The 17,859-nt window shown below is 44.1% G+C and overlaps 1 protein-coding gene across 6 annotated transcripts in view; it reads right to left on the reverse strand.

Annotated features, from left to right (window-relative positions):
* PPP1R13B (protein phosphatase 1 regulatory subunit 13B) overlaps positions 1-17,859 on the reverse strand; it is a 78,349-nt gene that overhangs the window by 30,572 nt on the left and 29,918 nt on the right. For 3 of the 6 annotated variants that reach the window (XM_053928573.1, XM_053928574.1, XM_024567637.4), the window contains exons 2-4: positions 9,752-9,899; positions 6,574-6,693; positions 1,730-1,806 (exon numbers count right to left, since the gene is read on the reverse strand). In XM_053928573.1, the coding sequence (XP_053784548.1) occupies positions 1,730-1,806; positions 6,574-6,693; positions 9,752-9,899 (345 nt within the window). The remainder of the gene's footprint in view (positions 1-1,729; positions 1,807-6,573; positions 6,694-9,751; positions 9,900-17,859) is intronic. The other 3 variants (XM_053928576.1, XM_053928575.1, XM_053928577.1) reach the window with 3 other exon arrangements.

Genomic DNA, 17,859 nt, shown 5'->3' on the forward strand with positions numbered 1-17,859 from the left:
TGGAAAAGTTATGACTAAAATTTCCAGGAAAGACCATGTTGAAAATTTCCCTTCCTGCTCTTTCTTTTAACACACACCAGCATTTCTTAAAGAGAACCTCTCCTCTTTAAGGTGAGAGGTGAGAACCTCTCACCTGTAACCAGTGTTGGGCCTGTCCCCAGCGCTATACCCCACGACAAAGGGAGCTCTCCCTCCTGCACATGGCTGTAAGGAGGGCAGCAACCCTCTGGCCAGGTGTCTTTCAAAGCCAGACAGAAAGGTCAAAACACCAACACGGAAGATACAACACCAGCCTGCCCGCTCACCTCAGCCTACAGGCTGAGTCTACCAGCTCTCAGGGGACGGGCTAGGGCCACACACACACGGAGATGCCAGGCTGCTGCTCCAGGACGCACACGGAGGGCATGGCTCTGTGTGAGGCCACCCCACGCGGAGACTGAGTGTGGGCTGGCGAGCCCACTCAGTGACTGCCTGTTCGTAACTTCACAAAAATTTTGAAGTAGTCAACAGAAATGACAATTTCTAGTAAGAAGTAATTCTTTAAAATAAAATGTAACTGAAACTAGTATTTGTAAAAAGCATTTAAATAATTTCAACATAATCTGCCTTCTGGCCAAGACGGAAGCATAGGGAGATACAGTGTGCCTCCTCGCACAACCAGAAGAAGGACAACAGCAAGTTTAAAAACTGGAACTGCCAGAAGGTCGAACTGTATGCAAGTCCAACAACCAAGGAGTTAAACAAGAAACATGCATCCAGATAGGTAGGAGGGACTGGAAAGGGAAGTCGGGGGTGGGGGATTGAGGGGGGAGCCAGGATGCACAACAAGGTGGCAGCTGGCGGGCAGTCCCACATTTGTGTGCAGATAAACCAGAAGGAACAACTGGGGAGCTAGACAGACCACTCAACCCAGGGTTCCAGCGTGGGGAAATAAAGCCTCAGAACCTCTTGCTGTAAAAACCTGTGGGGGTTGCAGCGGTGGGAGAAACTCCCAGCCTCACAGGATAGTTCACGGCAGAGACCCATGGGGTCCTAGAATGTACACAAACCTACCTATGCAGGAATCAGCACCAGAAGGGCCCAATTTGCTTGTGGGTAGTGGTGCCAGGTGACTGAAAGCCAGCCGAGAACCAAGTAAGCAGCACTGTTCCCTCTCGGACCCTCCTCCACATACAGCACCACAACGCAGCAACATTGGTTGCCCTGCTCTGGTGAATACCTAAGGCTCCGCCCTGTACAACATAACAGGTGCGCGGAGAGAAATAAATATGGCCCAAATGAAAGAATAAAACTCCAGAAAAAGCCCTAGCTGGTGTAGCTCAGTGGATTGAGCGAGGGCCTGTGAGCCAAAGGGTTGCTAGTTTGATTCCCAGTCAGGGCACAGGCCTGGGTTGCAGGCCAGGTCCCCAAGTAGGGGGCAAGTGAGAGGCAACCATACATTGATGTTTCTCACCTTCTGTCTCCCTCCCTTCCCCTCTCTCTAAAAAGAAATAAAATCTTCAAGGAAAAAAAAAAAAAGACGGGGAAGTTAAGTATAGTATAGGAAAAGGAGAAGCCAAAGAACTTATACTTACGACCCATGAACTAAGTAGGGGGGCAAATGCTGATGGGAAGGGGGTGCAGGGCAGAGGGGTGTAAGGGGGAGAAAAAAATGGGACAACTGTAATAGTGTAATCAATAAAATATACTAAAATCTATGAAAATTTCAATATAACTCACTGTCGCTTACCCCATTTTCAGTACGTTTTTCTCCAGGTACATTTATTACATTTCTCTGGGTCCTTTGCTCTTGGGTCTGACGGCCACCTAAGAAAATGAGAAGACCAAAGTTACTAAAAGACATACTAGAAAAGCAATGTTCACCCATTTTTTCACTTATTCAAATATTTATTGAACACAAATATAAAACACTAGGATGAACAACTCAAAACTCAGTACAGCTGAAGAATGTTTCACAATTAATCTCTGTGTATGTGTATATATATATATAAAAGTTGCTTAAATAAAATTTTTTCATCTAACATTCTATTTCAGAATCTTGAAATTGACTTATATCAACAGGTTTCTAACACTTAAAAATGGTCAAAATGGTAAATTTTATGTTCTGTGTATTTTACCACATGAAATTTGTTATTAAAATTTTTAAAGGGTTTTTATGTGTTGGAAGACTAAAATAGAACTTAACATCCATAATGAAAAACCTGATGCACAAAAGTGATCCTCACCAGCATTTTTTTAAAAAAGGGCTTGACATTATCCCTGGCTGGTGTGGCTTAGTGGACTGGGCGCGGGCCTGCCAATCGAGGGGTCACTGGTTCAATTCCCAAGCTAGGGAGGGCCTGTGTTGCAGGCCAGGTCCCCAGCAGGAGGCATGCGGGATGGGACTGCACATTGATGTTTTCTCCCTCTCTTCCTCCCTTTCCTTCTCTAGAAATAAAATCTTTTTTTAAAAATGGCTTCACATTAAACTAAAAAAGTCTCTGCACGTCCTGTCATATTCTCACACAAAAGTACCAGGTGCGCCTGTAGTCGCAGGCATGACTGTCACCAGGCAGGGAAGGCCTGCGCCCCTCCTATCGCCTCCCAGCTTTTACGCGATGCCACCCGCAGAGCGTGCTCCCCCGCACTGGCTTTATTACTTAGAGCACATGACTTCCAAGGGGCCATGAGCCTACTGTTAAAGAAAGACAGATACACACTGTGTCTATTTCCTTCCTATTGCTTAGAAAAATCTGAAGATAGATGGTACCGCGGAAGTACTGCCTCCCCTTGCACCGTGTGTTCTCAGAGAGTGATGGTGCCCCGTGGGCCGGTTCTTGGGAGACAAAACACCTATTCTTTGTACATAAAGCGAAGGCATACGCAGTGTGTAAACAGGTATACAGTAACCTGGCAGCAGAAGATAGGGGGACAAGAACAGAATCCCCCCAAAACGGTCCTGGGGGGGTGGCGATAATGAAAATAGGCAACTGATCAATGCTTCTCTTGCACATCGCACATCGTTATTTCACTCCCTTTTGTCCCTTCCTAAGAATAAATAAATAAAACCTTTTATAAAAAGAATGTGCATAAGCACAGGCAGAGAAGCAGAGTGCAGAGCACCACAGGTGGGGATGCATGTTGAGTCAGGGCAGGAGAGAGTGACTACACAAGGAAGGTTGTGGTGTGAGAGGGAAAGAAGGAACAGCCACCTCACACCTGCCAGCAGAGCTGTCATCAATGAATCAGGAAATGCTGGCGAAGATGTGGGGAAAGGAGACGTCATTGGCTGGTGGGAACGCAGATCAATGCAGCCACCATGCAGAGGAGTATGGAGTGTCCTCAAAAATAAAAAATGGGACTGTCTTATGACCCAGCAATTTATCCAAAGAAATCCAAAACACTAATCTGAAAGAATATAAGTGCTCCTATGTTCACTGCAGTGTTATTTACAATAGCCAAGATCTGGAATCAGCCTAGCTGTCCATCAGTAGATGAATTGAAAAAGAAAATGTGGTCAGTACGTACAATGGAATATTACTTAGCCATATAAAAACTGAAACCTTACCATTTACAATAGCATGGGTGAACTTAGAGAGTATTATGCTAAGTAAAATAAGTCAGAGAAAAAAAATACCATGTGATTTCACTTATATGTGGAATCTAAAGAACAAAATAAATGAACCAGAAAAACCCCCCTCAGAAACAGACTCATAGACACAGAGAACAATCTGAAGGTTGCCAGATGGAAAGGGGGTTAGGGGTCTGGGTGAAAAAGATGGAAGGGATTAAGTAGTACAAATTACCAGTTACAAAACAGTCACAGCATAGGGAATATAGTCAATAATATTGTAATCACTATATATGGTGCCAGGTGGGTACTAGGGGGATAGCTTTGTAAATTATATACTTTCGTTATGGCTCCAGACAGGTCTCTTAAGTATCCCCAACACTTCTAAACTTTATAAAGCAAGATCAAAAAAACCTTCCCCCACCCCACCACCACAGGACATTAAGGGCCATGTCACACATTATACTGATAAAACTGAAAGTAAAACTACCCCAGCTAGAGAAGGGAGGACATGCACACTTGAAGAGCCTAGGCAGGGAATGAACATAAATTCTTAGCACAAGAGCAGCACTTTAGGGTCAGCCAGTGAATCCTTGGCAGGAGGACTTGGCGCAGGGGCAGGGAGGGCCCTTGTCAAAGGTGCAAGTAGATAAAGAGCTGGACCTGGACACATCGTCTCCGGACCCCGGTTGACCAGCAGCCCTCGAAATACAAGCCGCAAGTGGCAGTGTGCTGTAGAACGCAGCACTGCAGCAGGAATGGCAGCTGTCAGGATGATCTGAAAGTAGGAGTAACTCATCCTAGGGGCAAAATGTCCTTTAATATAAAATACAAATAGAGATAATCTGCATGAAGAAATTTTTTACAGCCCTGGCTGGTGTGGCTCAGTGGATTGAATGCCAGACTGTGAACCAAAGGGTCGCCAGTTCCATTCTCAGTCAGGGCACATGCCTGGGTTGCGGGCCAGGTCCCCAGTAGGGGGGCAAGTGAGAGGCAACCACACACTGACGCTTCTCTCCCTCTCTTTCTTCCTCCCTTCCCCTCTAAAAATAAAGAAAATCTTTATTTAAAAAATCTTTTTTACAGAAGAATATTCTTCCGCTGTTTATTTTTTTAAATAACAGAAGTAATCCACAATCACTGTTAAATAACAAATTAAGGGTCCCTTCACTGTACAGTGTATATGCTTTAGAAAAACAGATTCCCTTTCTTTGTTTAAATTTTAATTCAGAAAGAGGCAGTATATTCCCATGGTTCAAAGTGCGAAAGGCACAGACATACGCACAGTGAGCAGGCACCCCCCCCCCCACTCCCAATGGGACCAGCTTCTCAGGCTCCAAAGATGCTGCAGCCATGCAGAGCCAACACAGACACACGCAGTTCCCCTTCTATCCCATCACACAGAAGGCAGCGCGTGTGCGTACTGTTCCCCATCGTGCTTATTCAAGCAGTGTCCGGCAGATGGGTCAGGGCACAGAGCTGCTTCTCTGTGGCTGCAGAGCAGCCCGCTGTTTGATGCACCACGACTGGTGAGCCCGACGCCCCTGAGAGGCACATAGGCTGCTCCCATCAGAAATGCTCCACAAGTAACCCTGTGTCCACACCAGCTTGTGTGTGTGTAGGCACAGCTTCAGGGGAAGTTCTCAAAAGTGAGCTTGCTAGGTGAAAGGTTTTGTGCAGTTTGTAAGCAGAACAGATGTTACCAAATTGCCCTCTGCAAAAGCTGCCAACTGGCACTCCCACGGCCGTGTGGACACATGGCTGTTTCTCAGCTTCCTTGTGGACACTGTTATTAAATGCTCTAATCTCTGCCAGTGTGGCAGGTGGAACAGAGGATCAGTGTTTTCTTTATTAGGAGTAAGGCTGAACATCTTGTCACATCACCTACGGCTACAGATACTTCCTTTTCTGAGAACTGCATATTTGTGTAAGTTGTTCTTTTTTTTTCACTGGTTCTTGTCTGTGTGTGTGCGTGTGCGTGTGCACACCCATGTGTGTGAATTTTTAGGAACCCTTTACAGTGGTACCTTGGTACTCGTTGTTAATTGGTTCCAGAATTTGTGCCGAAACCGATGAGTACCAAATGATGAAGCATTTTTCTCTTGTGGGGCAGCGTTGTGACTAACATAAGTTCTAGCAAGTGTCATGAGTCCCAAGCAAGCACTGAGCGTGAAAGATTTTTTTCTCATAAAAATGCAGTGACTACAGGGTTTGACGAGTTCTGAAGCCAACAACTAACGAAGTGTGACTGTCCATGTAACAGAAATGAGCCCTTAGCTAATGTGCTATAAATGCTGTTTCCCAGTTTATAATTTGTCTTTTGAAATTGCTTAGGGTGGTTATTGCCATGCACACAGTTTTGGGGTTGTTGCTGTTTTTTTAATAATTCAGTTTGTCTTGTCTTTTATGGCTCAGCATTACACTTAGAACGGTCTTGTGCATCATAAAATTTTTTTTAAAAAGCCTATTTCCCAGAATTCTTCTAATCTTTTCATGGTTTTATTCTTTAAAAAAATTTTTTTCTTTCCTGATTTGAGAGACGGGGTGGGGGGGGGGGGCGCAGGGAGAGAGAGAGAAACAGCAACTCATTGTTCCAAGTATTTATGCATTCATTGGTTGACTCTTTTATGTGCCCTGACCGGGGATTGAACCTCCAGCCATAGTGTATCAGGACGATGCGTTAGCAATGGAGCTACCCGGATAGAGCATGGTTGTACTTATTCTTAAAATCTAGACATCTGACCATCTGGTAGTTATCAAAAGCAATTCCTTTAAAGAGCAAGTGCCCTCCTCACAGGTCTGAGTGCATTACTGAACAGACCACAGGCCTGAGGAGGAAGCAGGGGCCAGTGCCCAAGGAGCGGGAGGTCACTGTGAGCTGCAGTGATAGTGAGACACCAACTCTCCTGCTTACCACTGTGAGTGAAGGGAGAAAGAGTGTCAATAATTTAATACTTATTCCTATTTCTTAAAATTAACTTTTACAGCAAAAATGAACACATGGGGGAAAAGCACTCATCTACCTTGTTCACTGTTCTCAGTTGGGGAATCCTCATGTCGAAGAAAAAATTTCACTTCTTCCCTTCGTGGCCCCCACTTCTGCAGATGTTCATACATCATATGATCGAAGGGTATGGGACGCTCTAGAAAAAAAACACAGCTCATTTCTTCAGAAACAAACCAACTACTTCCTACCCAAAGTAAAATCTAAAAATGAATTTAAATATACACATTTACTAGAATTCAGGAACACTACAAGCACGAATTCTAACTTGAGTGAAGTACAAGCAGGGGTATGAATGGGAAGTGACTCAGGCGACCACTAAACACAAGAAGTAAACACAAAAGCAACTTTCCGGCATTACACAGGAAACACCGACAAATGCCCTTCACAGCTCTTCTCACGAAGCGGTGCGCCTCCCGCTCGTCCAAGGGACTCGTCAACAAATGGGTCTGCCCTTGTTGTTCATTAAAATGCTGCACATGGTAATAGCACGTGGAAAGGGAGAACGGCACACTTCCTGGCAATTCAGTGAGTCCACACAAACACTTGAACATGAACGTTTGCAGCAGCAGCATTCATAGTGGTCAAAAAATTCAGCCCTAATGTCCATTAACTGATGAATGAAGGGATAAGATGTGGTGGATCAGACAATGGCTATTATTCAGCCAAGAAGCAGGAATTAAGTACTAATACATGCTTACAGCATGGGTGAAGCTTGAAAACGTTATTCGAGGTGAAAGAAGCTGGATAAAAGGGGCCCCCGGAGTGTACGATCCCATTCCTGTGAGGCACCTAGAATATCAAATACGTAAAGCCAGAAAGTAATACAGCAACTGCCTGGCTCTGAGGAAGGAAGGAATAGGGAGGCACAGAGATTGGTAATGGTTACACAACACTGTGAATGTCCTAAAAACCACTCCATTTACACTTGAAAATGGTGATTTTTATGTTATGTGAATTTTATCTCAAAGGGGAAAAAAAGGAAATCTTGACAGTGGGATGGACACTGTCCCACAAGCTGAAAGGTCATCGGTTCAGTTCCCTGTTAGGGCACGTGCCTGGGGTACAGGCCAGGTCCCAGGTTGGGGGAGTACAAGAGGCAACAATTGACGTTTCTCTCCCTTTCTCTCCCTCCCCTCCCTTCTCTCTAAAAATAAATAAATAAAGTCTTTTCAAAAATTAAAAAAAGAAAAAAAGAAAGTGAGGAAGGATTATCAGCAAACCCTGAAGCTTGTAGAAAAGTCTGGGAGTGGCAGCACAGAACTGAACAGTATCTTTCCTCCCTTCTGCTCAGTCTGACAATTTGACTTTCCATCCAAGAGAAAGAACTCGGTGAGCCGCAACCCTATCCTACATTCAAGATGTCCTAGGTGAGCTCAAGATTTCCACAGAAAAGAAAATCCTATTGTTCACAGACATGTGAACCCCATATGCCGTTGCCCTTTCCCCCTCCTGCACGTGAAGGCAAGTTTGAGGGGACTTGAGGGCAAGGACAGAAATGGTCTCATCTCTTGAAAATGACAGATGAAGAGATAAAGGAGGTACGGTATATGTATACAATAGAGTATTACTTGGCAATAAAAAAAGAAACAAATACAACTATTTGTAACAACATGGATGGACCTGGAGGGTGTTATGCTAAGTGAAATAAGTCAGATAAAGATACATACCATATGATTTCATTTATATGTGGAATCTAAAAAACAAAATAAATGAACCAAACAGAAATAAACTCATAGATACAGAGAATAAACTGAGGGCTGCCAGATGGGAGGGATTTGGGGGGCTGGGTGAAGAAGGTGAAGGGACTGAGGACAGACGGACAGTTACACAATCAGTCCCAGGGATGTGAGGTTCAGCATGGGAACGCAGTCAGCAACTCTGTAATAACCACGTGTGGGCCGGGCGGGCACTGGACTCACCGTGGTGACCACTTTGTAAGGAGTGAAGTGTCTAATCAGCATGGCACATGCTGAAAACTCATATAATACTGCATGTCAACTGGGATTAGAATACACTTTACAGAGCAGTCGCTTTGGCAGTACACGTACTAAAACTGGGACAAGACAGAGAAGACTGGCACAGCCCCATGCACTCTCGTAGGGAAGCGTCCGCGTTTTCACTGCACATTTAAAACGTGCTGAAAGAGGAGATCTTAACAGCTCTCACCACAAGAAAGAAAACTCTGCAACTGTGTGTGGTGACGAATGTGAGCTAGACTTACAGGGTGGTCGTTTCGAAACACAGACAAATACCGAACCATGCTGTGCACCTGAAACTAACATAATGTCAATCCTACCTCAATTTTAAAAATGTAAAAAAAAGTAAATTCAGATTTCACTGATTATCACTAAGTGCCCTTAAACGTGCCCACCTGGACGCTCATCTATTCCGTCACCACACAGACTCAGAGTGCTGCCGCTCGTGTCTCCCTGACTCCAACGCCGGACCGTGCGGACTGCACAGTCAGCTCTTGCTGCGTGAAGGCTGCCTGCTGCTGAGGCTGCAGGCTGTGCGGGAGCCAGTCTGGCCTCTACCCTGCTGCCTCCCTCCTCTCAACACTGCCTCAGGTGTACGCATACCTTCTCTTGTCCTCCCCTCACACGGCTCCCCTTGCTTAGTGTATCCTATTCCGTCCAAAGTCAGCCCCTCCTTTAAGAGTCCAAATTGTTTGGCAGAATTTTCTGTATTCACTAGTCATATTAGCCACACTGCCCAGCTAGCTGACAAATCCTTAAATGTAGCACCAGCATTTACCCTTCCCACTTTACTAAGTACATATTTATGGAGGGCCTACTATCTAAAGGCTTTCATACACAGGGAAACAATGTCTCTGCCTTCATGAAGTTATTACTGGTAAAAGAAGAGCAGATAAGCAACTCAACTCGTCACTGACACAACAGTGTAAGGTCTCAGGGGACAGAGATCTTGCCCTTTGTTGCAGTGATATTAAGGCAGGCTTCGCAGAGACCTGGGTCTCCCTGCCCAGCTTACTTCAGATGGCTACAGTAAGGGCCAGAGCACAGGACATACCTGTTTACGACCAGTGTTTGTAAAATTCTGTTCCCATCTAGTATCTTATTTTAATCACCCAAATCCTTATTACCACAGGTAATTAAGAACTAGGGAAAATGCTGTGCACTTGATGAACAGTAAGTTTTATGTCCTCAGTGATCTTTACAGGGTCCCACACATACCGTTTCCCCTCCACACTTCAGCTAAATGGCAACCACCTTCTCCAGGTTCCTTGCAAAATTCCACAACATCTCGACATGTTGTTTCTGGTGTTATAGGAACTTCTGTTAAAATTTGTTCATTGTTGCTCAAGAACACGGTTAATATCATCTGTAAGAGAAAAGATTACAGCTGCAACTTAGAGTTATTATCGTGAAGAGATTAATCTGTAAACTAAAAGTGATGCCCCACCTCCCTACAGCCACTCCCATCCACCTCTGCCCACCCCATCCCTGCCCCTGCCAAAATGCCTACAGGATCAGTTTTGGGAAATACAGAAACTGATTCTAAAGTTTATGTAGGCCCTGGCTGGTGTGGCTCAGTGGATTGAGCACCGGACTGTGAACCAAAGGGTTGCCAGTTCAATTCCCAGTCAGAGCACATGCCTGGGTTGAGGGCCAGGTCCCCAGTAGGAGGGGCGCCTGAGAGGCAACCACACACTAATGTTTCTCTCCCTGTCTCCTCCCCCTCTCTGTAAAAATAAATAAATGAAATATAAATAAATAAAGTTTATGTAGAGAAATTTAAATGTACAAAAAGTCAGGAAATTTCCAAAAGAGAAGAGTACTGGGAGGGGACTACACTCCCCAACATTATCAAGCCTCTGAACAGCACAGCACCAGCACGCACACAGGTCCATGGGACCAGGTAGGAAGACCAGAAACAGTAGATGGGCAACGATGGAGGAGAAGACTCTACGATGAACGGTGTCTGAGCAATTAAAACACCACCTGGAGCACAACGGACTCACACTGCACATCATTCAAATATTTATTTATTTATTTATTCTGTTGCTTTTTAAAAAAATATATTTATTGATTATGCTATTACAGTTGTCCCATTTCTCCCCCCACTCCACTCCATCCTGCCCACCCCCTCCCTCCCACATTCCCCCCTATAGTTCATGTCCATGGGTCATACTTATAAGTTCTTTGGCTTCTACATTTCCTACACTATTTTTACCCTCCCCCTGTCTATTTTCCACCTATCATCTATGCTACTTATTCTCTGTACCTTTCCCCCACTCTCCCCCTCCCACTCCCTTATTGACACCCCTCCATGTGATCTCCATCTCTATGGTTCTGTTCCTGTTCTAGTTGTTTGCCTAGTTTGCTCTTGTTTTTGTTTTAGGTGTGGTCGTTAATAACTGTGAGCTTGCTGTCATTTTTACTGTTCCTATTTTTGATCTTCTTTTTCTTGGGTAACTCCCTTTAACATTTCATATAATAAGGGCTTGGTGATGATGAACTTCTTTAACTTGACCTTATCTGAGAAGCACTTTACCTTCCCTTCCATTCTAAATGATAGCTCTGCTGGATACAGTAATGTTGGATGTAGGTCCTTGCGTTTAATCTTGGGTAATGTAATTATGATGTGCCTTGGTGTGTTCCTCCTTGGGTCCAGCTTCTTTGGGCTTCTTCTCTGAGCTTCCTGGACTTCCCAGAAGTCTATTTCCTTTGCCAGATTAGGGAAGTTCTCCTTCATTATTTGTTCAAATAAGTTTTCAATTTTTTGTTTTTCCTCTTCTCCTTCTGGCACCCCTATAATTCAGATGTTGGAACGTTTCAAGATATCCTGGAGGTTCCTAAGCCTCTCCTCATTTTTCCAAGTTCTTGTTTCTTCATTCTTTTCTGGTTGGATGTTTCTTTCTTCCCTCTGGTCCACACCATTGATTTGAGTCCCAGTTTCCTTCACATCACTATTGGTTCCCTGTACATTTTCCTTTGTTTCTCTTAGCATAAGCTTCATTTTTTCATCTACTTTTCGGACAGATTCAACCAATTCTGTGAGCATCTTGATAACCAGTGCTTTGAACTGTGCATCCGATAGGTTGGCTATCTCTTCCTCGCTTAGTTGTATTTTTTCTGGAGCTTTGAAGTGTTCTGTCATTTGGGCCTTTTTGGGGGGGGTCTTGGCACGTCTGTTACTTTAAGGGGCGGAGCCTTAGGTGTTCACCGGGGCGGGGTAATGCTGGTCGCTGCGCTGTGACGCTGTATGTGGGGGAGGGGCCGAGTGGGAGCAATGGCGCCCGCCTCACTCTCCTCCGGATTTCAGTCTTTCACTCTGATACCAATCAAACTGGGCTCCTCTGGTGCTGGTTCCCCAGTGGGTGGGCTTGTGCACACTCTAGGCCCCTGTGGGTCTCTCCAACAACCTCTCCCGTGAGGCTGGGAGTCTCTCCTGCTGCTGCCCCAACCCCCAAGGGCGCTTTCAATCAGAGGTTTGAGGCTTTATTTCCCGGAGCTGGAGCCCTGGGTTGCGCGGTCTGCTTCGCTCCCCGCCGTTCGCCCGGTTTATGTGTGTGCGAATGTGGGGCTCCGGGGTGCTACCCACTGCTCTGCCTGCCCCGCTCTCCGCCACTCTGAGTCCGGCCCTCTTGGTTTATCTGCGCAAATGTGGGGCCGCAGGGTCTGCTAGTGGTCGGACTGCCTGCCCCGTTCATCCCACACTCCGCCAGTCTCAGTCCCGCCACAGCAATATGAGTCCTCTCCACCCAGGTGCCGTCTCTGCCCCTTCTACCGGTCTGGATGAATGTTTATTTTGTATTTCCTTGGTGTCGGACCCCCTTGCCGTTCGATTTTCTGTCAGTTCTGGTTGTGCGAGGAGGCGCAGTGTGTCTACCTACGCCGCCATCTTGGTTCCTCATCAAATATTTAAATATAAATCATAAAATTATGAAACTTCCGAAATAAAATGAGGTAAATTCCTTTTTATAAACTTGGAGTACAGAAGCCCTTTCTAACTATGACTCAAAACCCACACACCATTAAAAAATTATATATTCAAATAATTAAATAGAAGACTCTTACAAAGCAAAAAAAGACAAGCTGGGGGGAAAATATTCTCAACTCATATTACAAATAAACGGCTGATCTCTTGGGCAACATACAAAGGACTCCTAAAATTGTTAACAAAAGACCAAAAATCCAATTTGTTTTTAAAAATTGGCTAAGAAAATATTGTATCACAGTAAAAGAAATGTAAGAGGCCCTGAAATATAAAAATACATTACAATGTATTCAAAAAATTAAAAATAAAGATTTTCAAGCATTTTTTTACCTTTAAAAAATCCTAACAATTTGATCTAAGATCTGAAGAGGTCATATTGGAAGGGATTAAAACAAAACAAACCCAAAACACATAACTCTTAAACTACTATTTAAACCAAAGATTTTATTTTATCAGATATTATAAAGCATTGCTATTCAATATCTGATCAAAATCAGCAAATAAAAACCATCCCCTAACTTTTCATCGTAAAATGCTTTTCCTTAGAAGAGCTCTAAATTCCTAAGTTTTGACACTCAGCATCTTTGTATCAATGGTCAGATTTTACTTAGTGGAAATTGATCACAGTTATGAACTGGTTTCACCAGTCTTCCCCCCACAGCAGCCCCTCCCCCCTTCAGCATTACCAGCTCATGGCTACGCGAGAGTCCAGTGACATCTTTCCCTTCTGGAAATGCACGTGTTCAGGAGCTCTGCACTGCTAACGGAAGCTCTTTCCCAAGACATTTTTTTCTGGAGCATAAACAAGAAACAGGTGTCCCTGCCACGCACTCGGAGGCCAAGGCTGTCCTGTGCACAGACTCTCTTCTGCCCCTGACTCCCGTGGGGGCAGACCCCCACAGCACACTTTCTGAGGACGCCTGGCCTGCAGGAGAAACCGCAAACTCCCTTCCTTCCTCACTGCCCCCAGCCTTCAGGCCTTCAGTCCCAGGACCTCCCCACACTGGACCTTGACCGTACCCCCTCAGCTCCAATCCCAGCCTCGCTGGGTGCTGTCCCTCTGCCTTCCTGTTGGCCTGTAAACTCCTAATCACCCTTCAAAATGCAGCTCATCCGCTACCACCTTTGCCAAACCTCCCTTCACCAACTCCTCTCACCAGGGAGGACACCGCCCCTTCCTCTGTGACTAAGAATCTTTACCCGTGTCTTTATGACGTCAGAGCATGAACAGCCTCCCTCCCCTTGCTAGGCTCTCTGCTCCTTCGAGCAATTCACTTCTGAATCTTCCACTTCCCATCGCCTCATCGATATCTAATGCATGGTAGGCACAGGAAAGCCTGGGCGTCTCCATGAAGATCACAAACATATAAAGCCTCCGCCACACTACAGAACTGAGGGATGCTGTGATGACCTAAGTGCGATACCACCAGTGTGCTCAACAAACGAGCATTTTCCTTCTGTTCTTCTTAGATGCCATAAACACATTTCTATTTTATAAGAAATTAAAATTATTTCTGCTCACTAACCTATAAGAGAAATTTATATGAAAGAAAAAAATGGGGGGGGCGCATGAATATTGAAACAAATGGCCTGGAATCTGTAGAACTGGGAATGAAACAGGTAATTCCCGGATTCAGTGCGAACAAGTCCAGACTGAACGGGCCTTCGCGCTGAAAGTCCCACCAGAACGACGGGAACATATTTTTATTCTTGTTCACACAGTTATTTTATACTTCTGATGGCGAATGTCTTCGCATGCGAGTTCACAGCCTAGCTTTCCAAGATCTTGTATTTCCCCACACCATGTTTTCTACATCAGAAGTTAGTAAAGCCACTGGTGCCCTTCTCCTGTAAGTGCATCACTGCCATTCCCTGGGCTCTGCATTCGCTGTGGCCCCTCGCCCCTGTGCCTGCTGCAGCACCCATGGCCTGTTCTCCAAGCGAACAACCAGCTAGTGAGTGTTACACAATCACTTGTTTCTGGAAAGCCAGGCTCTGGCCAGAACCGGGTCTCACATGCTCACTCCCCAACGGGCACACAGCAGTCCTTTTTGAACACTCAAAAGGGCTCGGCTTGCACTTACTTGCTCAGAAAAGCAGAGTTCTTTATTAACTTGCTGTCAGAATGAACAATGGCATGACACTATTTTGGGGGCACCTTTTGAATTAACAAGATTTTTCACCTCATGAATTAAGTTGTCATGAATCAACATGACAGGGGAGGAGGAGGAGAAGGAGAATAGCAGAGTTGTGAGTCTGAACACTGATTTTTTTTTTAAAGGTCTTATTTAACTGACTGATTTTTAGAGACAGAGAGAGGAATGGGGGAAGAGGGAGAGAGAGGGGAAGGGAGAGGGAAATATCCACCCATTTTCTACTTCCTTATACTGGGCTGGCCAAAAAGTCTGTTACATTTTTTCTGTCTAACAGCTCCAGCAGTGCTCAGTGTCTTTAACTTTGTTTGAAACAATTTTGTTAGACTGCATTGTGACAGCTGTCATATCAGTATGCATTTTTAAAAAACTTATCCATATTGGTGACTTTTGTACATCCATTTGAATATTGAAGATGGAAGAAGATACGCAACGTCTTCAGCATGTTATGCTTTATTGTTTTAAGAAAGGTAAAAACGCAACTGAAATGCATAAAAAGATTTGTGCAGTGTGTGGAGAAGGTGCTGTGACTGATCAAATGTGTCAAAAGTGGTTTGTGAAGTTTCTTGCTACTACTGATATTTTGGCCAAATAATTATTTGCTGTGGGGCTGTCTTATGCATTGGAAGATGTTTAGCAGCACCCCTGGCCTCTCCCCACCACAGGCCAATAGCCAGGGTGGGGGACAGATAGCTGACATACTCAAAATATCCAAATCAATAAAGTTATTGGTGAAAATGAAAAACGTGTCTTTTATTTCATGGAGAAAACCATATGGAGTTTTTGGCCAACCCCAATACATTCATTGGTTGATTCTTATCCCTGACTGGGGAATCGAACCCACAACCTTGGTGTATCAGGATGACACTCTAGCTAACTGAACTACTCAGCAAGAGCGTGAACACTGATTTTTAAAAACTAAGAACACCCAGAAAACTTATGCAAAGATCACTAAAACATTACTTTTTAATTCTATTCTACAGTCTTTAATAAACCCTATCTTTCCTAATCTTAGTAAATTCATTTCCCCCAATCTCTATTATTCAACCAAAGGTAATTTCATTATAATCATGATGGATTTAAAAGCTTGAGATAAATTAAGTTGGCCTTGACCTGGACAGTAGATACTTCCCTAAAGCTGAAAAGGCATGTGACTGCTACTGTTATCCTAGCAAGATTTCCTTAAAAGAAATCTGAAGAATCTCCAACACAAATATCATACAGTACTGATTCTGGAAGAAGTTTGTTCTGTTTATACTGTAACATCAGTGAAATCACAATATAGCTTATAACTGATAGCATGTCACAATTTAATGAGTAGCAGGTTTTTTCTTTCTTGATAGTATATATGAAATGGAGATGAAGCCCAATAGGGTTAAGGATTAAGCAAAATTAAAAAACAAAGAAAAAAAGAAGCTAATGTTTAACCTTCCTAAAGGATGAATATGTTGAAAAGAAAAGATTTGGTTAACTGCAGTTAGAAAAACAGGCAGAGTTATACAATGTGCTGTAACAAGCACATCCTGTTTATGTCTTTCCTCAAACTGTTCCCTCTGTCCTGCCCCTGCTCCTCCTCTGTAATCCCCCGTGCCCACCTCCTCTCAGGGTGTTCCATGGGGCCCTGGCTGGATAGCTCAGTTGGTTAGATTGATGTCCCAATATACCAAGGTAGCAGGCAGGTTCGATTCCTGGTCAGGGCACATACAAGAAACAACCAATGAATGCATCAATAAGTGGAACAACAGATCAATGTGTGTGTGCCTCTCTCTCAAATCAATAAACACACAAAAAGAAGTGCTTCCTGACCCTACTGTCTACCCATCCCAACCCAGTCAAGACACAGGACCCTCTTCTGCTCTCTTGTGACAGACCATAGCTATTTTTAGTACAACATTCTCACACTGAATTATCAGTGCTTCTTAAGAGTACATCCTCTACTGGAACAGTGTTTGTGATTCATGGAAGTGAGTTGTGACCAGGTCTTGAAATCAACTAGGTGTATCTCCAATTGCACATATTTTTATTTTTAAAAAAAGCCTGGAACACCCAGAATGACCATAATGCCTCCGTGGGCAGGACATGTGTTCTCTCTCTAACCCAGCACTTGAGTAAGATGCCGCACACGCACGGGGCGCTCAGGAAAGGAAGGGTGGAGGAAGGCTGCAGGAGGCAACTGTATCACCTGTCTCAGGAGGCCACCTTATCAATCACTAACTTAAATAATCTACATAAAGCCTTTAAAATGTTTACAAACTTGGTATTTAAAGGATGTTCTTAGTCAAAGAAAATCAAAGCAAAGCACAACTTAGGGTGTGTAAGCCGTTAAAAAGTAGGAAGTGTCTGCAAAACGAGCCGCTTCACACCGTGACACCGCACACAGCGTCACCCGACGCTGTAGGTCAATTATACAATGCCCCAATGTCACATGTCGACTGTCTCTCAATAAAGCTGGGGAAAACACCCAAAACAAAGACAAGAAAGGAACTATGCTATTATTCAGAAAGGCAGTAACAAATGTTGATGAGGAAGAAAATATAAAATGCTAAGCCATTTTGAAAAACCATTCAGCAGTTTCTTGAAAGGTTAAACATATAGATTTACCATATTAACACAGTAATTCCCCTCCTAGGTTCCTACCCAAGAAAACAAAAATACACGTCCACACAGTCTCATATGCAAATGTTCACAGCACCAATATTCATGGTAGCCCAAAACTGCAAACAACCAAAATGTCCATCAACTGATGAATAAATAAATAAAATGTGGTCTATCATACAACAGAATATTATTCAGCCATAAAAAGAAACAAAGTACTAACACATGCTACAACCATGCATGGACCTTGAAAACATTATGCTAGGAGAAAGTGGCTGAACACAAGAGACCACAGAGTATATGATTCTCTTTACATGAAATATCCGTATTAGGAAACGTTCACAGAGATGGAAACTAGATGAAACGGGGAGTGACTGCATAGAGGCACAAAATTTCTTTTTGGGGGTGACAGGAATGTTCTAAAATTAGATTGTGGTGATGGTTGCACATCTCTGTAAATTTACTAAAGATCACTGAATGGTTCACTTAAAAATAAGTGAATTTTAGCCCTGGCAGATGTGGCTCAGTGGATTGAGCACCGGCCTGTGAACCAAAAGGTTGCGGGTTCGATTCCCAGATTCCCAGTCAGGACA

This window comes from Desmodus rotundus, chromosome 7 (genome assembly GCF_022682495.2).
Source record: "Desmodus rotundus isolate HL8 chromosome 7, HLdesRot8A.1, whole genome shotgun sequence".
In the NCBI taxonomy this organism is placed as follows: Eukaryota; Metazoa; Chordata; class Mammalia; order Chiroptera; family Phyllostomidae; genus Desmodus; species Desmodus rotundus.